This window comes from Lathyrus oleraceus, chromosome 4, assembly GCF_024323335.1.
Source record: "Lathyrus oleraceus cultivar Zhongwan6 chromosome 4, CAAS_Psat_ZW6_1.0, whole genome shotgun sequence".
NCBI classification, from domain to species: domain Eukaryota; kingdom Viridiplantae; phylum Streptophyta; class Magnoliopsida; order Fabales; family Fabaceae; genus Lathyrus; species Lathyrus oleraceus.
The window spans coordinates 70,992,916-71,018,569 of record NC_066582.1 but is presented as its reverse complement, the minus strand read 5'-3'; the positions used below and the strand labels follow the sequence as shown (position 1 = coordinate 71,018,569).

Genomic DNA, 25,654 nt, shown 5'->3' with positions numbered 1-25,654 from the left:
AGGCTATTAGTTGGTTCATGACACGGTAAGGATGAAGAATGTACCACCTCAAAGATACAATCATGTTAAGCGTATTTATTATGCTTTTAAATATGTTCGAATGGTTGCAAGTATCGAAACCAAATACCTCAAAAGAGGAATTTGAAATCAAAGGGATTTGGAAATTATTGAAGGCAGTGAATGTGAAAAAGTATTCATTGGAGGAAAAAAATAATTGGAGACTTACGAAACTACTTGAAAGACAAAAGTTGGTTGGTTGCTAGTAGATCTTGAATAAGAAGGAAAGCATTTGAAGGGTTTTAAAACCAATGAATAAATCAATACTTGTGGAAAAGGATTTTGCGTAGGTGAAGGGAAATGATTGCAATAAAATACTTTCATTTGTGATAAATCATTGTTCCACAAAAGATTCTTATGGCTATTGTGAATCAATATGATCTTGGGTTAGTAAAGGTGGATGTCAAAACAACTTTCTTGTATGAAAACCTTGAAGAGACAACTTACATGGAACAAATCAAAGTTTTTGTATATGACACTTATAATTTGTGTATTTTGAAGATATCTTTGGATAGCCTGAAGCAAAGGAAAATATAATTGTATCACTGGTTTAACTAATATCTTATAAAGCATGGTTTTGTCAAAAGTGTTTATGATAGTTATGTATATATATTGAATAGGAGTGAGTAAGTCATTCTAATTTTTATAAGTATATAATCACAAGCGCACCTTGTATGGAGGATTGGAGATAAAATATTTTGATGAGGTGTGAGGAATAGTTAAAGAAGTCAATTGTTCTTATCTCAATCTAGTTTCTTGAAAAAATGGATGAAGTGGTTTAGAATGCTTAATGCTCAAATTGTTAAAACTTATTTAGGTAATCATACTAAGCTTTCAATTATGCAGTGTCCTCTAATTGAAGATGGTACGATGGTGGTGGTGATTACTTCCTATGTAAGTGGAAACTGAAGCATCATGTACGATATAGTTTTTAGTATAACTGACTAAGCATATGTCATAGTAAGCCAGTTTATGGAAAATTCAGGTTAAGTTCAATGGGAAGATTTGAAGTGGGTGATGAGATATTTAATTGGTTCAATTAAGGGATGTTTTAAGTTTATAAAGGAAGCTCAATGTATAGACTATTTAAAGGATATTTTGGATGCATACTATGCATGGAATGTAGACACTAGAAAATTATCGTTGGGTTTTTCGCTTACGTTGTTTGGATCAATTATAAGTTGAAAAACATGTTAAAAATAGTAGTAGCTTTATATAAAACTTGAGCATAATTTATTCACTAATTAAAGAGGTCAAGGAAACCATATGGTTGAAATGTATGATTGGGGAGTTAGGAATCACTCTAGCATGTGTCAACGTACATTATGATAGTCAAAGTGAAATTTATTTGGATAATCATCAAGTGTATCATAATAGGACAAATCATGTCAAAATTTGTTTGTATTTCATTAGGGATATGATCGAGTTAAAGGATATTGTGATCGAAATTTTTTCTTTGAAAGATACTTCAGAGCATGTGGTCTATGTAGGTTTTGTAGGAAAGTTAGAGAGATAAATAATGTTGTTGAAGGATAAATTAGAACCACCATGGCTTTGCAGACTAGTTAGATAATTGTGGAGTGTGCCCCAAGAAAATCATCAATTGGAACTTTCCACTACTGCCTCACATGTGAGGAAAGAGCATATTGCATGTATGACGCGGGTGAGAGATGGAAAGTATTATATTTTTCCATTGCCTCATCTACGAGGTAGGTGTGAGGATGCATGAGGCACGATTCTCAATACATGTTTGAGATTTTAAGTATGTTTGAAAGGAGGGTTTATTTACTTCATAAAATGACTAGTTGGGTGGGTTTACTTGCAAACATTGATTTCCTCTTGTTCCTCTCGAAGAAACAGTTTTACTTAGTGCAACGATTACTAGAGAAGAGATCACTAAAATTATAAAATTGTATTAGTGTTTTCCACTAGAGCTTTATGACTCCGATTTAGCATTATATATCAACCCCCATAATAATGATGCTTCTGAAATATGAGACCTTAAAGGAATTCATCCCTTAATGACGTATTAGTCATAAGAGTCTTGTGTCTCCATATATGTTTGTGTTTTGTTTGGAAAGAATGTGTCATTTTGTGGCTTTGTACATGAAACAAGAGCTTTAGAAGCCTGTATGTTTTTCTATGGGAGGTAAAAAAATGGTTTCACATTTCATTTGCATACAATATAATTTTATATTGTGGAGGCGTATTGATGTTGTTAGTTATCTTTTCTAAGAATAAATGCACTTTTGATCCCCTTATTTTAATTTTTAAGTTTCAGTCTCAATATTTGAACGAAAGCTTTCTTACTTATATTTGTGTATATTATGGTCCCATGTCGTATTTTTTTGCATGATGTGGTCCCCATTGTTTATGTTGTTTAGTATGTATGTTGTAATCCACTTTGGTTAAATTAAAATATAATATTTTAAATAGTTGTCTATAACAGCTAAAAGTCAAAAGATTAGGTTAAGAGTACATCATATGGGTGAACTATTACACAACACACACGTTAAATGGTATGTTAATTGGGATATCTCAGGAATGAAATTGATGTGGTAGGTTGATTATATATAATATACGTCGTTAGAGAGTTTGATAAAAAAAGAGTTATAGGAATATCAAGTATATGTGGTACTAGAATCCTAAATATATTGTTGCCCATGGCCTAAAACCTATAAGAAATAATATTGATTTTCTTCAATTTTCTCAAGATGTTAATGGAAATGAGTTATTAGATGTATGTGTGAAGCATAATACTAATAATCCTGATGTAGTAGATTAAAATGAGATAGGACGTGATTATGATTAAGAAGTACAATATACTGGTGATGGAAATCCTAATGTTGTTGATGTGGATTAAATTTCAAATATCCCAGTTAATATTATGGACAACTTGAAATTTTATTATGTTACTTAAATTTACTATGTTACTTAAATCCTAAATTAAACATTTCAATTTGTCATTGTTTAGATACCTAAGATTACATGATGACGTCTATCTCGCTCTCAATTCCATTAAAGTTGTTCAAAGCTTTCATTGATTTTTGCGTCTCTCTCGCTCTCAGCTCCATTGAATTACTTCTCATCCACCCGTTTCTGTTTCTGCCTGTGCACGAAGATTTCAAGTTTGATTTTGGTGTGGTCCTTGAAAGTCGTGGTCTCATCAACAAAAGGTATATATAGTGGTCCATGTTTATTGTAACTATTTTTCATTTTAGTTTACTGAAATGTTGTGTTATTATACGTAGGGACTTATGCAAGTTTTTTAGGAGGAATACCCTGGATATGAACACAGGTTTTGTCTAAGTCATTTATATGCTAACTTCAAAAAGAATTTTGGAGATGGTAATTATTTAGAGATCTCATGATAATTGTGACAAAGGCAATCTACGATAAAGAAAATGAAGCTAAGATGATGCAAGTTTATGAGGTGAGTTTAGATACTTTTTTGAATGGTTAAATATTGTACCCAAACATAAATGGTGTAAGCATGCATTTCCCTTTTACTCTAAGTGTGATGTTCTAATCAACAATCTTAGTAAATCATTTAATGCAATTATATTGATGCAAAGGGACAAACCAATTATAACAATGTTTGAGTGGATTATGAATTACCTTATGGATAGGTTTTCCACACTTAGAGAAGAGGTAGAAAATTACAATGGGGATATAATGTTTAAACCACTTAGGAGGTTAGATAGAGAGATAGAAAAAATTGCAAGTTTGACTGCAACATATACAAGGAGATTAACATTTCAAGTGACATGTCTCATGTCCATAGATAACTTTGTTCTAGACATGGCAAAACAAACCACTTCATGTAACTTTTGGGACATGGTTGGGATTCCATGTAGACATGGTGTTGCTGCAATTCATAGGAAAATTGATAATCCCACCAAGTATGTATGTAAGTTCTATCATAGGACCACTTATATAAAATTATATAATGAAGTTTTCAGCCCCATAAACGGGGAAAACAAATGGCCTAAGACTACTGATTTTGTAAAATTTTCACCAATGTTCAAGAAGGTTCGTGAAGGCCAAATATACTCCATATAAGGGAACCAAATGAGGCAACCCAAACAATATGGAAAATATCTAACACTAGCCACAAGTTCAAGAGCTGCTTAGAACATGGACACAACAATAGAACATGTAGGAAGAATAAACAACTTGTAATTATTCCTGGTGAATTGATAACAATTGTTGAAACACTCACTCAGGCAAGCCAAACTCCAACTATCCAAACAAGACCAGAGAAAAGGGTTAGTAGTTAAATTTTTTGTATTTACTATCACTTACAATTGACAATTATTTACAACCACTTTCTTCTATTTCTTACAAGGTATGCCCAAAGGGAATGCAAATGGGAACAAGGGAGGCCCAAAAAGAAAAAGAGTCACACTACAGATAATGCACCTTAAGCATCTACTCAACATACACCTCAAGCACCTATAAAACTAGCAACTCAAGCATCTTTTCAACCTGAAACACAAGAATATGCCCAACATGCACCTCAAGAATATGTAGAACCAATAACTCAAGCATCCGATGAACCTGGAACACAAGCATTTGATGAACCTCCAACACAAGCATTTTATGAACATGTAACACAAGCTTTTGTACATCCTACAACTCAAGCTTTTGATGAGGCAATAAGAAGGTTTTGTGGGATAGACCCTAAAAACTTGACATCATTGTTGAATGATGAAGACATTGGAGAGAATGTCACACTAGACATTCCACCAATTCATATTGATACAAGTTCTGTTAAACAACCTACTCGTGCCAAACAACTTACTAATTTCAAACCAATGTCAAATGGTGTAAGAACATTCATCGGTGCAAGACCAAAAATGTTTAAGCCTACTAAGTCTCCTTAATTCAAGAAACCAAAATTTGTCAAGCCATCCACAAACAAGCCAAGTATGAGTGATCTTGTAAGTTATTTTAGTACTAATCCAATTCCAAAAAGTTGTTTTATATTAATTACTTTACTAACACTGTTATAATAATAGGTTAAAATTATGATACCAACAAGGAAAAAGGTCAGGCATATTTCAATTTCAAAAATAAAGAGTGATCAACTTATGATGCTGAAAACACGGGAAATTGATGGACCTGGAAAGTATGTAGATGATCCATTTGTGATTCCTGAAGAAGAAGACAGCTGATGGCAGTGCTAAAAGAAACAAGACTTGGGATGACATTCTGAAGGGTATGTCTCAATGATTTTCTGTCATGAATTATGTATCTCTTTTTGGATTTTCACAGTGTTTATAATGATTTTCACAGTGTTTATAATTACAAACAAGATCATTACATAAATTTCACTACATCTTCAATTTTAACGTAACAACAATGTAATTCAAAGTCTACTTCAACAATTACATTTAATAACAAAGTAAACATTAAACATAAAAGAGATTGCAAAACATAACATTTTTAAAATTTTAAAATTTTTCTCTAATTTTAGGTTTTTCTTCAAATTCTTGTTGTTTTCTTTGAATATATGCATAACCTTCAAATAGTCCATATCTTCCAACTCCGAGTTTATAATACTCCCATCTTCATTTTCAACTTTTGCTCCCATGTCTTTATGTCATATGAACAAATCACACGGCTCATCACTCCTCTAAAAGAGACATCTCTAAAAAAGTCTTTATTTATTAGGTCCCTTCTTGCTTTGGTATGAAATCATACGAACATGACATCTACAGAAATTTTCAACTCGAAATTTTACAGAAAATGAAAACATAAAAACGCTTTTGATTGAGTTTCTCTTCAAAGACGACATTGAAACGAAGCATAATTGGGGAGATAATCGCTTATGTGTTTCGCCGTGCAAGATAAAGAAGGGAAAACAAAGTTAGGTTATGGTGAAATGAATTGGGGAAGATAACTTTTACATTTATATATTACAAGAATTAAAAAAAATGTATTTTAATAACATATTCTATGGCATTCATAATATTAATTGGAAAATTTAAAATTTAATCCACGTGAAAAGTCATGTCATACTCTTACTCTGTTAGTTCTACTTAATGTGATAGATCAAATTTGAGGAAGATCATTCATTAAAGAATTTTCTTTTAAAAACTAAAAACGAAATTCACAATATTTAAGAAAAACACCGACATATTTAACTCTTAAAAATATTGGTTAACATTTCAACAAATTTGCATCTATCAATTTAAGGAAGATAGTACTAGTATTCACTTTAAGACATTTTGAGACAAAGTTGCGACCAGTGTGGTTTATGTGCATCCTATAGATACAACATGTTTGCGTGAAATGGCGGTGCCCACGTGGTTATTAGCGTGGGAGTTTACACATAGATATTGATATTCACATGGTTTTGCTCCATTCTGAAAGCCACACTGCCATGATTTGTCAGCATCATCACCCCCACAAACACTGACTTTCAAACCTTGTTTTGTTTTTCACCTATATCAGAATTCATGTTTTCCATATTCTACGTGGTTCATATCTTCCAGTTGCATGGCCCAGTCGTTTACGGTTTGAAGAAGCAAAACTTAATACATACACATGCTTTCTTTCCATTGCTACATGTTAAACGAATTTCAATTTTCTCATGCTAAATGAAGAATATGGCAGAGTTGTTGTCTATGGTTCATATTTGATATTTGATATAAATTTGTAGGAGTGTGGAGTTATAAACACAAAATAACTTAAATAAATGATATCTAGTAATAGAAATCTGATAGCAATGATTCTACAGATTTTAATATTATTTTAGAATTTAAATTGAGGGTTATTGTCAATTATAAATATACTTTTATACTATATTTTAAGAGGTTATGTGAACTATTGATTGTGGTAAAACTTGTATTTATATAGTAGTATTTAAACACAAATTGTCATTAGTTTCTTGCACACAAAATGAACAAGTTATTACTAATTTCTTGCACACAATGAAAAAAAAAAGTTACATTTGCAATTGCAAACATTGAATAGTACATACATAGATAGAGAATAAAGAAAATGAATACACATATATACAGTACTATCTACCCTATAGGCTACGAATGACGACACGTGTAGAGTAGGTGTGTCGTAGTGTATGATACTTGTATGACAATCGTATAATACGTGTTGAGAAAGTCAAATAAATATCGAAAAAATCAGATAATTATTCTCTAAAAAATATTTTTTTATTTATTTCAACACTCTTTTAATCGGTGTCCGACATTCATATAACACTTATATCACATATGTCAAATAACTCGGACAAGTGTTTTAAATTTTTTTTTTTTTTTGTTTCATCACACCTTTATACATTTGTTTGGACAAATCTCATACACATATAAAAATATTAAATATGTATTGAAGTAATATTTTCAATAAAGAATTAAAGACGTTAATTTTGATCAAAGTATTTTAACTCTTTTAATAATATATGGATAAATAAAATTAAATATTTTCTTATATAAAATTATATCAATGCCTATATTTCTTATATTATTGATATCAGAGTGCCGTATTAGTGTTCGATTATAGAATTCCTAATGAAAATGATATTTGTCTATAGCATGTCCAAAAATGTACCTTGAATAATGCATTCATATAGAACAAAAAGTGAAATCATAGCCAAACTTATAAACTATCATCTACCTTTCCCCTAAGTAAATCTACATTTTCTATCTTTTTACTTTCTTATTGTTTAATATAAATAATATTAAACCTTTTCATTAAACACTTATGCCTGCACTTAAATGATTGGGAGATTATTAGATTATTAGTAACTTAATTCCTCTGACATAAGTGCACTTTGAGTTGTGTCAGAAGACAAAAAACCTAAAAAAAAGGAAAAAAAACACTATTGTACACCAATGTGGACCCCTATACACTACTCTATATAGTATATATATTACACCTATCTATCTTCCATCCCATCAACCACTCTCAAAAATTTCCAACTTCTTCTTTGCAAGAACAAAACTCTTCAGAAAATCACACATTTGTTTCAACATTCAAATTTCTCACTTCTTTAATCTCTTCTTCAAATGAGGCCTTCTTTTATACTAGTCTCTCTTCTCATTTTCTCACTTCTCCTTACAAAAACTCAAGGTATTTATTTAAATTTAAATATAATTTAATACCATGCAGTTTAAACATCGATTATTTCTGGTTTCTTTCTGTAGTCGTAAACGTAGACAATATTAATCCGTCGTTGTAACACATTTTTAATCTTCCTTATTTTTTCGCAGGGATACGTTTGGCGAAAGAGTCTTTAACATTCGAGAAACAAAAACATCATGCAGAAGAAGAAGAAGTAGCTATTCTTTGCAATGATCAACAAAAATGCACAGGTAGCCAGAAGAAAACAGCTTCTAAAGTTTCCAGAAAACCACACAACCAATTACCAAACATTCATGAAGATTATTATGGACCTAGACGACATAGATCTAGGCACCATTAGTTTTTATGTCCACAATTTTTTTCCTTAATTTGTTTAAATTTAGATGAAAAAAAATTATCATGAATTAAAATGGTATTCAAGATAATGACCATTTTACAATTGTCTCTAAAATTTTGTCCCAAAAATTTCTTATGACTATGCAAAAATGGAAGATTTTATTCTCTTCTCTTAATTGATTTATGGTTTAAAACAATTATAAAATATAATTTATCTAATTAAGCATCATGAAAGAAATTTAATCATAATACTTATATATTTTGATGCAGGAAATATAAAGAATAGGAAACTTGTTAGCACTTCAATTTCCACAACTAAATCTTTGTCAAATGATGTGAAGAACAAAGATGAAGCAAAGGATGTAAAAGTAAAATCAATGACAACTTCTTCTAAGTATCTTCCTGAGGACTTTGTAGACATAACTGAAATGGATTATTCTCCAGCTAGGAAAAAATCTCCAATACACAATTAATTGATTCTATAGGTAGAAAAAAAGAAGACAGAATTTCCTTATTTATGGATAAATGTAATATTATTATAGACAGAAAAGTGATCATTGCAGAAATGCTGCAATTTTTTAAGGCTTAGAAATGATTTGTACATTATATATTATGTTAACTTTATTGAGTAAAAATCTATTTTAAGAATAAATTTCTTTTTTATGATAACTTAACTAGTCATGAGAGTGCATATTATTTTTTTTGTTAGTTTCTTGATTTTAATATCTTGCCTCTTAACTATACTTCTCTTTTTTTATGATATTAGTTTTGGTTGTGTTCTTTTTCAAGTTATGAAAGCAAAACAAACTCGGGACAGTCCTTAAGCATTAGTCAGCTTTGATCAAGTGTGCTGCTAGAGCGTGATCATCTCTTTACTTGATATCATGTCAATTGGATCTCAGCCTAGTCTATAACAAATGATATACAAATGGGAGAATTTTTCTCATTTTGTAAGTCAAACTTATATGATTAACCTTAACTTAAGTTATATTTGTGTATTTCTCATAGTGAGAGAAAACTCGCTCCCACTCTACTCTGAAAATCCTTTATGTGGAGTATTTGATAAGAAGGATTGTTGGGAAGGATCAATGGAGATTGAGGATGGTTGGCAGACGGTCTGGTCTAGGTGAGGAAAACCAAAAAAGAACCTTGGGGGGATTTGGGATTCAAGGAAAGGCAGAGGGTTAGGGCGAGATGAACATGTTTCAAACTTTTTCTTTACCGAGTTCCCTGAATCACACGAAGCAAAGGAGATGTTCAAGATTTTCAAACATTATGGGTTGATTGACGAAGTAGTGATTCCGCCAAAGAGAGATAAAAGGGGAAAGCATTATGGTTTTGTTCGCTTCAGAATGGTGGGTGACGAAGCGGCATTAAAAGTAAAGTTGGATAATATATTCATTAAGTCTAAGAAGATTTACGCGATATTCCAAAGTTTCAAAGGAGAGGAGATAGTTTGCATCAGAAGTAAAACATCGGGGTGTAAAAAAAAATGATCGTGGAGGGAGGCATACGTCTGATAATATTTAAAGGAAATTTTGTGTTCACATTGTTAGACGATAGATCTAGATCTAGAGGAGGGTGAATAGATCCCGAGTGAAAAACTTAACAAAAAATAGTTTGAAAATTGTATGGCGTGGAAGCAAGTTCTAAATATCCCAGATAAAAAATCGTCTAACCGAACAAGCTATCAAAAAGCTCAGATATGCTTATTAACGACAACAGTATGATATTGATTCACAAATCGATCAACAACAACTAATCACAACTAGTTGAATGCAAAGTAATACGGAAAGTTTATCTCCAATGAAAATTCACACACAAAATCAAGTGAGACAATTTTTCGAACACTTGGTGCGTGATCAATAATATTTGGAATTCAATGTGGTATTGTTGTTCTAAAAATCCAATCACAACCAAATGGTTTGTGATCTACACAACAAAACCAATTCAAAATGTGCTTAAAATTATGATTCAAACAAAATTGATCAAACGATCAATGCAATCGACAATTTGCAAACCGAAAATAAAAGAGAGAGAGAGAGAGAGACAGTACACAAGGATTTTTTTAGGCAGTTCCCCAATCGACCTCGTTATGGGCACGTCTTCCCTCAATTCGAATGTGAATTGAGATAGTGTAATATACCTTACTTTAAAAATGTATGTATACAATAGTGATGTAGCAATGCAACCCTACAAACCCTAGGCTTGATGTTGATTCTACCATATTTTCTTCCCTTGATCAAAGATTGATCAAGAAACCAACAATGTCGCTTTAATTCACCGTCTCACGCTACTTATTTGAACGAAACCCCTTATTCTTCAAAACTTTCACTCGTTCGAATTAATTCCAAGCACACACTTGTTGAAACCCAAGATTTACAATGTGATCCACCATCCCACACTACTCCTTTGCCAAGAACCTCTCGTACTTCAAAGTCTTCACTCGGTCGGATCTGGATTGCGTAATATTGTCCTAAACCTTTAAACCCTAAAGATCTTGAAGGAAAACCACACCTTTGTTTTCTGATTTGAAATCCTCAAAGTTCTCAACCCAATTTTACGATACAATAAATCTAAATTAGACGTTCTCAACCCTAATCTAGATGGCACCCAATCAAAAATAATTATGTGTAGTTTAATTATGTGTATGCATAGAAGCGAGATTGAAGATGATGTGAATGCTTTGAAATCTCGATTTCGTATAGGTTTTACTCACTAAAAACCTTACTAGTAAATGATGCATGTATCAAGTATCTCTCTCTCTCTCTCTCTCTCTCTCTATATATATATATATATATATATATATATATATATATATATATATATATATATATATATAGAGAGAGAGAGAGAGAGAGAGAGAGAGAGAGAGAGAGTGTGAAGCAAAAGGAATAGAAAGAAATGCAAATTTTCAGTATTTTTGTTCTATAGATCGACCTATACAAGTCTTGTGTCGACCTATATATATATATATATATATATATATATATATATATATATATATAGAGAGAGAGAGAGAGAGAGAGAGAGAGAGAGAGAGAGAGAGAGAAGCAAAAGGAATAGAAAGAAATGCAAATTTTCAGTATTTTTGTTCTATAGATCGACCTATACAAGTCCTGTGTCGACCTATACATGCTATGTGCCGATCTGTAGAGACACCACATGGGACATAACATACAAGCTTCAATACTACAGCACATGAGCTGACCTATGCATCGTATTTGTCGACCTGTAGTTGAAAAAATTCTATTATAGGTCGACCTATAATCGTATGTGTCGATCTGTAGGAAGTTTTCCACATAAAATGAAATTTTTTATGCATAAAATCTTTTCTTGATGCATGAATATTTTCTAAACCATTTCAAACCATGTTGACATGCTTCCTAATGCTAAAAAGCCTAAAAATGAAAAATTAGAATCCGATGATACCGTCCAATATACATAAATGCTAAAGTATCCTAGTTTTGACATCATACAAAACACATCAAACAAAAAGTTGCACTCACATATTCCCCATTTTTTATGATATCAAAAATTGAGACGATGCATTTTCGTGTCATTTCCATGAGAGGATCTCCCTGAATGTATGCATCATAGCTTCAGCTTCATATACTTCTCCCCCTTTGACAACTTCAAAAAGAGACAAAACAAGCTATTAGCAATATCACATATATACAACATATCACATATTCAATATACGACACAAAGGCTAGGGGTGTACACAGGTTGGGTTTGTCCTAACCCGTTACCCAACTCGTTCAAACTTTAATGTGTTTGGTTCTTCGTCCAACCCGCAATTTCATTGTCAAAACCGACCCAAACCGACTTGTTCATTTATAGGTTGAGTTGAGTTGTGTTTCAAATAAAAAAATTATGATTCTTTTTGTCGGTTTAAATAAATGTAACACACCTCAATACAATCATACTCATTTATAACCCTCAAATTCGATGAAACGCATCATATAATATCTAATAAAATTCATCAACATGACGTAACCCTTGATAATAGTATAAAATTCAACAAGATACACTATTTCCATAAAATACATAAGTTGGAAATGATACAAAAGAAAATAAGAAACAATATTTACTCTTAGAATTATGTAAACTCATTGGTCTAGTAGTATTATTGGTGGAGAATAATTTATTTTTGTAAGATTATGGTTATTAGTGAGATATTAATTATATATATTTATTTAAAATAATAATAAGAAGAAGAAGAAATTGCTAAAGTCACATCAATGGATTGGGTGAACGGGTTGCAAAACTAAAACCCGATACCCGAACAAAAACTATACATGTTAGATTGGGTTGGGTTGGGTATACCAGTAAATGAATGGGTTTGAGTAATTTATGGGTTGGTTCGGTTTGGGTCACCAGATTCGTGGGTCGACCCGCACTCATGAACACCCCTAACAGAGGCAATTGCAAAGATAAGATGTGCACTCACATATACTCAACATACATGAAAATACACAACATTAATAATCATAACAACATTACGCATTAATTACCCAAAACAATACACATAGTACAATCATTATCTCGAATTCAAACAAATTAGAAACATTGTCAATACATAACCAACAGAAAAACAAATCAGTCAAAGTTAACAATGCATGAAGACTCAAAGCATGACTCAAAACATGCATAACAAAACATGAGACTCAAAAGAGATAACATAAAACAACATCACAACACTTCATCGAATAACACTTCATCTTCTTCCACACCCCTTAGGCACCAGTCTTATACCCATATACCAGCCTTGACCATCATTACCATAATGATAGTCCAAGAATTCACACATCTTTCGGTAAAACCTCCTATAATGATGATGGTTGTCATTCTCATACGTGATCATATGGTTTATCCTAGAAATAGTGGCAGCATGATTCACATCCTTGTCATTCCTCATTGAAACAAGACTCTCTGTCACATACGAAGTAAAAGCCTCAAAATTAGTGTCGTACCCCAAATTTTGACCACTCTTTTTCTATTCAATTGAGTTAGAGTAGAGGATATTAATCTATCAGAGTCTCTGATTCATGTCATCTGGTCAACTCCAATTATCTAAAAAGTCAAAGGAGTATCATTTTGAATTTTTATCCTCTCCTAAGAGTTTGATTTTATCCTAAAGTTTAAGTTGCTATTTTTGGCTTTCCTTAGGGTATCATTTGGACTTTAATATAATATTTAGTTTTTAGTTTTAATTATTTAATTAGAATATGGTTAACATATAATTATCATTAGAAATGTATAGGATATATTTAGATTATTAAGTTATAGAATATTATTAAGTATTATCATTCTACTATTTAGATTAGATTATTAAGCATATCCGATATTTTGTTAATATCATTTAGATATTATTAGTATGATAGATTATTAGGATAATTTATAATAAGATTTTTTAAAATTAAATAATTATTACTATTTAGAAATATTAACATTATTATTTAATTTTTTTCTATTAAAATATTATTATTACTAAGCAATATTGCATTAGTTGTTATTGTTAATATTATCAATATTATAGAGATATAGTTAGTTTTATGATTGCCATCGTTGTCATTATTTTAGAATTACACGAGTTTTCAGTTTTTTTCTTTCCAAGGATGAACCTAGTCAAACAATTAGTCCAAGTCAACAAAATCCAAAAAAAAAGTCCAAGAAACAAGAAAAAATGCGTGGATGAGGGAATGAATCGGATCAAACACATATTGGAAAATCAAATCAAATCTTTCTATTATTATGTTCAGATACATTAGAATAATCAAGATTACACAAAATTGGACCAAATACATAGTTGCTACAATTTGCATCAAAAACCCTAAAAATCAATTACATCAAAATCTTCCTAAACTAAATCAATCTGAATTAAAATTTAAACCCTAATTCCTAAGTTATAAGAACCTAAGCCTAAAATAGAGAAGAGAACGAAAAGAAAAATATAAATAAAAACTAAAGTTGTTGCAAATCCAAAACCCTCCACAAAAGCTCTTAGGACTTGATACTTAGGGTTTTCATATTGAAACCCTAAGTCAGATGAGCATTAGCCACCGTTGAGCCTCATAGGGAAAAGAAAAAGAAAGAAGTTTGAAAGGGAGAAAGAGACTGATACATAGAGAAAAGAGCAAATCAAAACAACATTTTACCTTTAACCAGAGAAGTCATCCTCTCCGTAGGTTAGTCTTCCTTTATCCTTAATATGTTGATTGCTTGTTGTATATATGTGATATGTTTTTTTTCTTGTACATGATATGAACAGGTTTGGGGGCTAGTCGAAAGAATTTAGGGTTTTTTTGGGGTTTTGGAGTTTTGGTTGATTTTGTTTGTTTGATGTTTGATTATTGTTGAGGAGGCCACGATCTATGTTTGGGTTCTTATTTTGTTGCATTTGGGTTTCATTTAGGGTACTTCTGGAAAATAGGGTTAGGGTCTGAAGGTTGAAGATGGAGATGAAGATTCATCAAGATGAACACGGTGAAGATGGGAAAGGGATTTATGTGGTTTTGGGTTTGTATTAGGGTTAGGGTTCATCATGCTTGGTTAGGGTTCTTGTAATATCCCATATTCCCTTAAATTCTCAATTAGTTGTCAGTTGATACCAATTGAGTTCCTATGTACTCTATCTTTTGTCAGTTGGAATAATTAGAGCTCCCATGTGCTCTAAAGGTTGTCAGTTGGAACCAATAAAGTAACCAGTAAACTATGAAGAGATTAATTATTAATAAAAAGGGACTGATATTTATTAATAAGTACAAGAGGGAACATTTTTTGTAACATTAATAATTGTCCAATTGGTACTGGAAGACAAAATATCAATTGAGATATTTTGTGTCACTGCTTAATATTATATATATTGTATATATTATATAGTATGTGTATGTATGGTGGATAAGAAAGAATAGGAGTTGGTAAGAAAAAAGGATAAGAAGAAGTAGAAAGAGTAGGTAGGAGAGATAGAGATATCAGAAAGAAAATAAAGAAAGGGGAAAAGTAGAGAAGAGAAGAAGAGAAGAGAAAGGAAGCCATGGATATTCATCATCACCATCATCATCTCATCTTCATCATCATCATCATCACCAACTTCATCTCTATTTCATCATTTTCATCATAAGATCAAGGTGAGTTCTTAGTTAGAACTTTGGGGAGGGGGATTTAGAAACTCTTAGGATTTCAAGGATTTAGACATGGTTTTATGGATTGTATTGTTGTTGTTAACCATGATATGATGTTATGATCTCATGTATGTTGTCATTTATATTTTGTGATGGATTAGGGTGTTGTTTCTTGTTTTCATGATGCTCATGTTGGTTGGATTGTTGGAATGAATTAGAGATGGTTATGGTTGGAATAAATGGAGTTAAGAGATGAATTTTCACAGACCAGTCGATTGGTCCTTGGTCCTTAATTGTTTCATTTGATCAATCAATTGACATGAATTAATTTCTTGATAAATTAAAATATGTCACCAATGGGGGTCAAACCCGGGACCTCATTGGTATGGTACAAGCCTTACCACTAGGCCAAGGATTTTGTTATTGAATACTTATGCAATGAATAAATGTTAATCTAAATCTTGATTAGGATAGATTGATAAATTAATTGAGTGTAATAACTTGACTATGTTTATTGTACCATGTTATAGTTACTTTGTGTATACCTTATGAATGTTATGAATCATATTATAATATATACTAAGTATTATTATTATGTGTGTGCATGGATGGTTAAAAACATATGATGATTAGTTAGGAAACCTTAGGAGTATAACTTGATTATTAACTTGGAAAGATAATCTAAGTTATGGAAATGAGTATACGGTGATGCTTGGACGCAACGGTACCTAGGTGTGTATCGTGGACAAGTATTCACCTAATAAATGAATCAGTATGTTTTGCATGGAACACGTGTGATTTTATGTAATAAGAATGGATCATGTTATGATGCCATGAGAATTGATTTGATATCATGAGAATTTGTTTGATATTTTGGTGAGAAACTTTTATTCCAAAAGTCCTATTTTGGTGAGGAGCATTGCTCCGAAAGTCCTATTTGTTATTGAGAATTAATCACGTATTTGGAACTAGTTGTGATTATGCACATACCACTTCAAGGGCTTAGGTAAAGCGGTAAGTGGGAATGTGGCACCAATGATTCGTGCCTCAATTGGGTTTGAGCGCTAACCATAGCGGACATGGGGGAAAGGTGGAAACCTAAGTGGGTTAGAGTCCCATACGGTGAAAGATACCCTAAGTGGGTTAGAGTCCCATACGGTGAAAGATACCCTAAGTGGGTTAGAGTCCCATACGGGTGACGATCGCTTGAACTGGGGATTAAGCCTCATAGAGGACCCGATATCCACTGTGAAAGTCGAATCATACGAGCATGCGTGAACCGGGCCTGGCTTAGACGTAAGTCCGTTCGGGGATCAATGTTTCGTGAATCCGAATAGTGATTTATTGAGTTATGTGAACTCAGGTGACATGTTTTCATACATTGCGATTATCCCTTAGTTACTCAAGTCCTAGTTACAAGGTGCGAGTGATGCACAAGTAACAGAAGGTGAATACTTGAGTTAGAATCGAGTAGAAACCCTGTAGAGCCGAGTGGATCCATAGGATAGGAGAACTCACTGAGATTATTATCTCATCCCATTATTGTTGTAATTTTTCAGGTATTCCTTACAGGTTGAATTGAAGAGAGGTCGTCTACTGGTGTTTCAAGGGATGCTGATTATCGTGATCTTCCGCTGTGGAGTTGTGTACAATGAAGATATTGTACATAGTTCTTAGATTTTATTATTTAGGCTTTATTGTATGACATGTGCCATTTATGTTTTTATTTTGGACATGTGTATATAATGATGCCAATAGGCACTTACGACTGTGTCGATACCAAATAATAACACTTGTATGATATTATTCTAGATATATATTATACGGGTTGTTACAGTTCTTAGGATTAAGGTTATGGTTCTTGGGTTGCAGGTTATGTTTCACGTGTTTAGGGTAGGGTTCTTCTGGGTTTGTTAGGGTTCTTGGGGTTTGGATGAAGATTTGAACATCTCGGTTGAACTTCAACCGGAGATCTGGGTTTTATGGTGGTTTAGGGTGCGGTCAAGGGTGTAGAATGATGGTTGAAGGGAGAAAAGAAGGGATGAAGTGGGTATAGAGGGGAGAATAGAGAGAGAAAGAGAGAGAGAATAGAGAAAAAAATTTGAAAGAAATAAAAATTTATAAATAGGGATTGGCTTAAATATGTTCCCCTAGCCCCCTCTGATCACACACACGTGGCCTGCCCATAGCCACATGATGGCCATACTTTGACTTATCCAATGTGCGTGTCTCCACTATGTACCCATGTTGACCTCAAATATCGTCCCTCTATTTTGTTTACCTTTCTTAGTCCTCCCATCCAATGCCCATCAGATGATCATGTTGACTCCCCAGTCAAACTATCTAACGTTCCTAGTTGATAGTCAACTGTTAACTCTCCTGGGTTGGTCCATCTAACACCCATGGGCTTCCACACCCCTCAAATTACTTGACCCATTGTTTTTTAACTGATTATACACCCCAGTCTTGTTTTCTAATTCATAATTGTAGTGATCATGGAGACATAGAAAAAAGATGTCCCTTTGTTACACTCTTTGATTGCAAACATACGAGAGACAAGATAGTGTGTCCAGTTGATATTGATCTTGTTAGGCATAATGTATACCAGATGAATTTCAGCAAACTCAATCCTTAAGAATCCGCCATTTTTCGGACGCAAGACATGATAACCTAGCCGTAGAAGAATTCTAGGAACCATTTTCAATTGCCCATTGGTAATAACATCATAATAGTCTTCAACACGAGGAGCTTTAAGTAGCTCATTTACATGAACGTTCCACTTAAAGTGAATATGAGTGTGAATATCAGTCACTAATGAATTAGCTTCATCATAATCATCACCATCAACAACTGTTATACCAAATAAAGATTTCGAAAGCTCATCAGTAAATTTATAGACAACATTACCAGTAGTGAACTTGAAGTAATAACCACTCCTATCATGCAACCCGAAGTAGAAGACACGGATGAGGTCTTCGTTGTAGTCTTGATCAAGCTGCAAAAAATAATCAATCTGCTAATGTGCAACAATACCAGCCATCTCAGAGATATCCAAACCACCAACCACACTTGCCTTCCAAACATATTATTTCACCACAAGCCTATGTTTATATTTTTCTTTGAACTCTTCAACACACCTTCTAGAAACTAAAAAAAGTGGAGTTTCCATAGTAGCAGAGGATGTATTGGCCTTACTTTTTCCTTTGGCATCACCTTTAGTCTTAGAGAGCTTAGAAGCCATGGAAAATATTCGGACAAAGTGTGCACACCATGTGTTTGATGAAATGTTTGAACGAAAAGTGAATGGTATGAGAGATTAATAAATACCCACACCCTCAAACAAGACACAGAATCACATAAATGCATAAAGAAATGAAGATGAACAACAAAGAAGTGAAAATTAAGAGTTTTTGTGAGTTTAGGTTAAATAGGGTTTTTTAAGGAAAATGCGAGAAATTGATGAAAAAGCAAGTAATTTGTTGGAAATATGAATGTTGATAATATAAATTGAATGAAACAAATAAGATTTAATGTGGATTGCACGATTTTCAAGGTACAAGATGAAGTGAAGAGCTTTAGAGTTTTTGGTGCATGTATGAGAGTAAAGGAAATGAAGAGAAATTGACCCAAAAGAAGCTTATGAGTCAACCTTTGAACGCATGTGTCGGCCTATCAAGGTCATGTGTCGGTACATATTAAAGCGTAAAGCAAAGAATTCAAAAAATTATTTTATGTGCTGACCTATCCATCACATGTGTCGATACATACTGAAAAAGTTTTGAAAAATTCAAAAACTTGATTTTATTTGCCGACCTATATGAATTACGTGTCGACACATAATGTCCAAAACTTGAAAATTTGACACTTATGAGTTTGAAATGAGTTTGAAGGGTTCAATTTGACTCATGCATGACTAATTGATGAGAGACTTATGCATATGATTGTTTTTCATGATTTGCTAGCTAATAACATGCAAACATGAAAATGTAGGCATGAAATGGCAAAAGATATAGATCAAATGTGAAGACATTTAGAACAAGGTCACTATAAACATGTAAAATGAAACACACAATGGTCACATTTGAAATTTTTGGAAGTGAGCACTCATAACAAACATCATACACACAATACCACATACCTTTGAAAAATAAAAAGTTAAAAGAAGAACTTACTTACAAATCAAGAAAAGGTTGAAACGATATTACCTCACTGTATGAACGGCGGAGGATGCACTTGCATTTTACAAGGAACTCTCAAACGAAAGTTGGAATGAATGCAAAACATGCCATAAACTCAAATGAAAAACAAACGCTCTTACCACTTTTCCCTTTGCAAAAGTACTTGATAGTGCGATTAATAATGTATCCAAGAGTCTAATTGACTTGATGATCATCCTTATATTGGACTTTCAATCTTGTTCAATCATGACGATTATCTTGCTCCACCTTGTGTTTTATCATCTTAGGTTGATCAATCCCTAATTTGATGAACTTGAGTATGTCTTGTTGAAGATAACCTATATCATGAAATACAATACCTTTTCCGACACTTCTCGGATAGAAAATATTAATAATAATCAACACACTTTTAGAAATTAAAAGAAAGACTAAAAGTTAACCTCCTTGGTAACACAATTCATCTTTCTTGCCACATAGTCAAAGCAATAAGGAGATGCCACCCGTATTATGCCTTGATCCTCCATAAATGAGATCACATACTCTCTTCATAGAGTCAAGACATCCATCTTGCAAGATCAACGAATAATGTTAGGTACCCAATCTTCATTAGGTCATTGATGATTAACGAAACCTTGGATGCATTTAGGAAACCATTAAAAGGCTCATTTAAGAACAAAAGTCTCCTAAATTTGCACTTTGCAATACTGTGACCCTTTTTGCAACAATAATGACAATACAATTTATGAGAAGATGAACTTTTGCTATTAGGACCCTTTTCAACAAAGTTATACCTTATATAATGATTATGAGAATGCATATCATATTTAGAGGTATCAATAGCAAAAGTAACCTTAGGTTGTAAAGCTTTATCCAACTTGGCTTTAAGAGTTTTTTACTCTTTTTGCCAAATGTGACAAGTTTCACAACCAAACTATGAAGGTTTGTCATCATCACTCTTATCTTTTAGGATACTTAGCATAGATTTCCTAAGATCTTCCATATTATTTTCATTTTTCAAAATTTTAGATTCTAAGTGTGAAAAATATTTTGTTTGAAGATAACTTTTTGAAAGCATATATGGCTTGTCTTTGTAGATTTTCAAAATATTATTTTAAATGAGAATAAGATAAGTCATGAGTAGATTCAAGCTTAGAGTGACTTACCATATTTGTCTTATTTTTGTTTGCCATGAGACAAATCCAGACCAATTCTACACTTGAATTTGAGCTTTCATCACTTGTGGGATCACTTTTGCTCTCCCAAGCAACATAGGCTCTTCTAGAATTGTTAGATTTCTTGTGATGACATTTCTCTTTATCTTTATTATTCATATGACACTCCGACCTATAATGATCCGTTTTCCCGTAATTATAGCATGAACCTAGGTTAACCTTTCTTATTTTCATCTTCCCTTGAAGAGTTAGATAGCCTTCTAGATTTACTTTGATTCTTTTCGGAGTACTTATCTACATGCTTCCACATGTATCTATTAAACTTTTTGGTGAACAAACTCATATCTTCTTCATTGGAGTACTTGTTATCTTTTGCTTCACAATAACCTTTCTCATTATGTAAGGATTTTGAACTTGAATTCGTTAGAGCAATTGCCTTCTTCTCTTCCACCTCGTCCTTACCTTTCTCCTTCCAAACCTTCTTCTCATGCTCTTTTTCATGTTTTTCCAAGCAAGTGAGTTCTTGCTCATGTTCTTCCAAATTTCCAAACAAAGTAGTGAGATCAACTACTTTAAGATCATTCGCCTCTTTGATAGTGGTGACCTTGGGTTCTCATTCCCTATTAAGACATATCAAAACCTTATTAGTAGAAATATCATTGGAAATAGGCTTACCTAGAGCATTAAACCGGTGAATAAGGTATGTGAACCACTTTTGCATTTCGGAAATGGTTTCACCATGCTTCATACGAAAGAGTTTAAAGTCTTGATTCAATATGTTGATCCTATCTTGTTTGACCTCATTAGTTCCCTCATGGGTAACTTGTAATGTGTCGCACATAGCCTTGGCGGTTTCACAATAGGAAACAAACTACGCCAAAAACTGGAATAGACAGCGCACCTTAGAGGGAGCTTGATTACAAAAGCGCTCTCTAAAGTGAAGCAAAAAAATAAGGAGCAATAGACAGCGCACTTTAGAGGGCGCTTTTGTAATAAAGCGCCCTCTAAGGTGAAGCGAAAAAATAAGGAGGAGATAGAGGGACAACAATACATGGCGCTTTTTAGAAAGCACCCTCTAAGGTTACCCTTAGAGGGCGCTTTTAAAGAAGTGCTCTATAAGTCCATGTGCATTTCCAGTTTATAAAGCGCTTCTGGAAAGCCTTAGAGAGCGCTTTCATAAGCGCCCTCTTAGGCCCCCTTTAGAGGGCGCTTTTTTTCCACAAGCGCCCTCTAAGGTCCCCTTTAGTAAACATTAAAATTATAACATACTGCGCGTTTTGTTATTTCACTCTCTGTTATTTTCGTTCTTTTTCACGTTAGGGTTCTCACTGCTACGATTTTCGCTACTTCTAAGGCGTTCTCCTTCCACCTCTGTTAGATCTACGACCTTTCCTCCTTCTACCAATCAAAGGTACACTATGCAGCTTATGAGTGTATTTATTCTAGCATACATTATTACTTGCACTATTGCTTTGTTTTAGCTTTGCCCCATTTCAGTTTTATGTTATTGTTGTCTATGCTACGTTTGTTTCGACCATCAAAATTAATGATGAAGAAAAAAAATGAAATTTTATGATTTATTATTGACTCATTTGTTGGTTAACCCTGTGAAGTTTCAATATTCATAGTCATTTAAATAGTTTGGGTTTATTAGGCAAGTGACGGTTGGTTTTTAAATTGCGGAATTTGATATCGCTATGAATCACATTTGTTGGTTAACTCTGTAAAGTTTCAATATTCATAGTCATTTAAATAGTTTGGGTTTATTAGGAAATTGACGGTTGGTTTTTAAATTGCTGAATTTGATATCGCTATGAATCACATTCAAAGACTGTTGTTAGGGTTCGGTTATGGTTGCATTATAGAGACATTAGAAACCTTTGATTTCGCGGCTTAGATTGTAGTTTAACAATATTTTGTAAAACCCTAAAAAAGTTTCAAATTTTTGACTATTCAGGCAGCAATATCTAAAACACCTTCTACCAATCAAAGGTACACTATGCAGCTTATGAGTGTATTTATTCTAGCATACATAGCGTAGCTAGTAACTTAAGAAGTTTAGGTATGGATGTTATTTGATAGAGTAAATGGAGACATGAATACCCTGCACAGAGACTAACTCAATAAAGCGAAATTGTTTTGTCTCATCCCATTTTTGGTTTCTCTTCTGAAATTGTTTTTTGCTTATTCTAATTAGTAATGGATAATACATGGATGTCTTCCAATCGATTGTCGAGAGAGTACGAGAATGGGGTATCAGAATTCGTTAAGTTTGCCGTTGCGCACGCCGAAGACCCCAGTAGAATGATATGTCCTTGCTTGGGTTGTTGTTATGGGAAACGGGTTGACGCAGTTCAGTTGACATCGCATCTAATGAGGAATGGAATTGATCGAAGTTATACATGTTGGAATTTGCATGGTGAGAAAAGTAACGAGAATGTTGAACCGGGGGATAGTACGACCTATGCCTCAAACTATAGTGGCGCAGATACATACGATTGTGATCGAGTTGAAGAGATTGCAGAAGCACTTGAAGGAGATCTTAAGGATTGTCCCGAAATGTTTGAGAGGTTGGTAAGTGATGCAGAGAAACCTTTGTATGATGGTTGCACTAAATTCACAAGATTGTCTGCGGTATTAAAGTTGTACAACTTAAAGGCGGGCAATAGATGGTCGGATAAAAGTTTCACAGAGTTATTAGCCCTTTTGAAAGATATGCTTCCTGAGGATAATGTTCTTCCCAATCGAACATATGAGACCAAAAAGATGTTGTGCTCTATTGGCATGAGCTATGATAAGATACATGCATGTCCAAACGATTGCGTTTTGTTTCGAAATGAGTATGCATCGTTAAATGAGTGTCCTAAATGCGGTGTCTCGCGATATAAGAACAAGTTGTCTCCAGCAAAAGTCTTGTGGTATTTTCCTGTTATTCCGAGATTTAGACGCATGTTTCGTAGTGAAACCGATTCAAGACACTTGACCTGGCATGCAGATGAAAGAATTATAGATGGAAAGTATCGACATCCGGCAGATTCACCGCAGTGGTTGAAAATTGATAATGATTATCCTGAATTTGGAGAAGAATCAAGAAACCTTCGCTTGGCATTATCTACTGATGGAATGAACCCACACGGTATCCAGAGTATCTCACACAGTACATGGCCTGTGATTATTATGATTTATAACCTACCTCCATGGCTATGTATGAAGCGTAAGTACATGATGTTGTCTATGTTGATTTCTGGACCTAAACAACCAGGGAATGACATAGACGTGTACTTGAAGCCCTTAATCGAAGATTTAAAGATTTTGTGGGAGACCGGTGTAGAGGTTTATGATGGATATAGGAAAGAAAGTTTCAACTTGAGGGCGATGTTGTTTGGCACAATTAATGATTTTCCAGCATACGAAAATCTATCAGGGTATAGCATAAAAGGTCAATGTGCGTGTCCTATTTGTGAAGATAAAACAGATTGGAAGCGCTTGGAGTTTGGTCAGAAGAATGTCTTTCTCGGTCATCGGAGATTCTTAAATTCAAATCATCACTACCGTGGATGGAGAAAGGCGTTCAATGGAGAGACAGAACAAGGCAGAGCTCCACCTATATTGACGGGTGATCAAATTTTTGAAAAGGTGAAAGATTTGGATACTCAGTTTGGCAAGCCTTTTGCCCACACACTTGTCAAAAGTGGGTGGAAGAAGAGGTCAGTTTTTTTTAATTGCCGTATTGGAAGTCCTTGTATGTGAGACATTTTCTTATAGCGCATACGCGATTAATGGATACACATTTTATACCAAAGAACAAGATGATAAAAGTACTATGCAGAATAGTGGTGTCACCGTGGTAGCTGAAGCAATGCACATATCAAGTGTGAAGGACTTAAACCCCAAATTTGTAAATCTGTCGTATTTTGGTGTTATCGAGCGCATTTGGGTGTTTGATTATGAGAAGTTTCAGATTCCTATATTTGGTTGCAAGTGGGTTGAAAATAATAACGGCATTCGAATGGATAAGTCAGGATTTTTGCAAGTGGATCTTAATAGGGTGGGATACAAAGATGAGTCTTTTATTCTAGCCTCTCAAGCTAGACAAGTGTTCTATGTCAATGATCTGAAAAGTACGAAATGGTCTATAGTTCTTTTTTCCAACAAAGTAATTGATGAAAACACTGGAGATCAAGGTGATATTGATGTTGAGATTGAATTGTTTACCAGAAATGATCAAGATGAGAATATTATATCAAATGATTCATATATTAGAAATGATCATAATAAGGGTATTTGGATCAATCCAACCGTCCGTGTTGTTAAGAGACATGTAGAACATATTCCAACCAAGAAAAGAAAGAGAACTTAGTGAAAAAGGTACAGGTCAAATGATTTTAATTGTTTTCTTTATTACAGGTAAAATGGCTTTTATGATTTTAATTGTTTTTATATTTGTCATCTGATTTTAATTGTTTTCTTTATTACGTACAGGTAAAATGGCTATTATGAAGTCAATCATTCGTGCAAGGGGCAAGGGATACTTGAAAGTATCAATTGATATTTGTTTAGATGGAGATGTTCCATTGTCGTCAAGCCTCATTCGCGTAGATGATGATGCTGGATATTTGAAAGTATCCCTCTACGACAATGTATCATGTCCATCTAAACAAATATCAATTCTATCTTC

At 33.4% G+C, this 25,654-nt stretch overlaps 1 protein-coding gene across 1 annotated transcript; it reads left to right on the top strand.

Moving 5' to 3' along the window:
* The first annotated feature begins 7,960 nt into the window (after window positions 1-7,960).
* LOC127135175 (uncharacterized) lies at window positions 7,961-9,081 on the top strand. The gene is made up of 3 exons (XM_051061956.1): window positions 7,961-8,151; window positions 8,292-8,393; window positions 8,770-9,081. Exons 1-3 carry the CDS (start codon window positions 8,088-8,090, stop codon window positions 8,970-8,972), a joined length of 369 nt encoding a protein of 122 aa, XP_050917913.1. The 5' UTR covers window positions 7,961-8,087; the 3' UTR covers window positions 8,973-9,081.
* Window positions 9,082-25,654: the final 16,573 nt, after the last annotated feature.

What these genes read in the sequence shown, in the direction of transcription:
- LOC127135175 (XM_051061956.1), top strand. Translation starts at nt 8,088, where the DNA reads ATGAGGCCTTCTTTTATACTAGTCTCTCTTCTCATTTTCTCACTTCTC. An exon ending in TCTCCTTACAAAAACTCAAG is followed by an intron (nt 8,152 to 8,291) that starts GTATTTATTTAA and finishes ATTTTTTCGCAG; the next exon opens with GGATACGTTTGGCGAAAGAG. An exon ending in TGATCAACAAAAATGCACAG is followed by an intron (nt 8,394 to 8,769) that starts GTAGCCAGAAGA and finishes ATTTTGATGCAG; the next exon opens with GAAATATAAAGAATAGGAAA.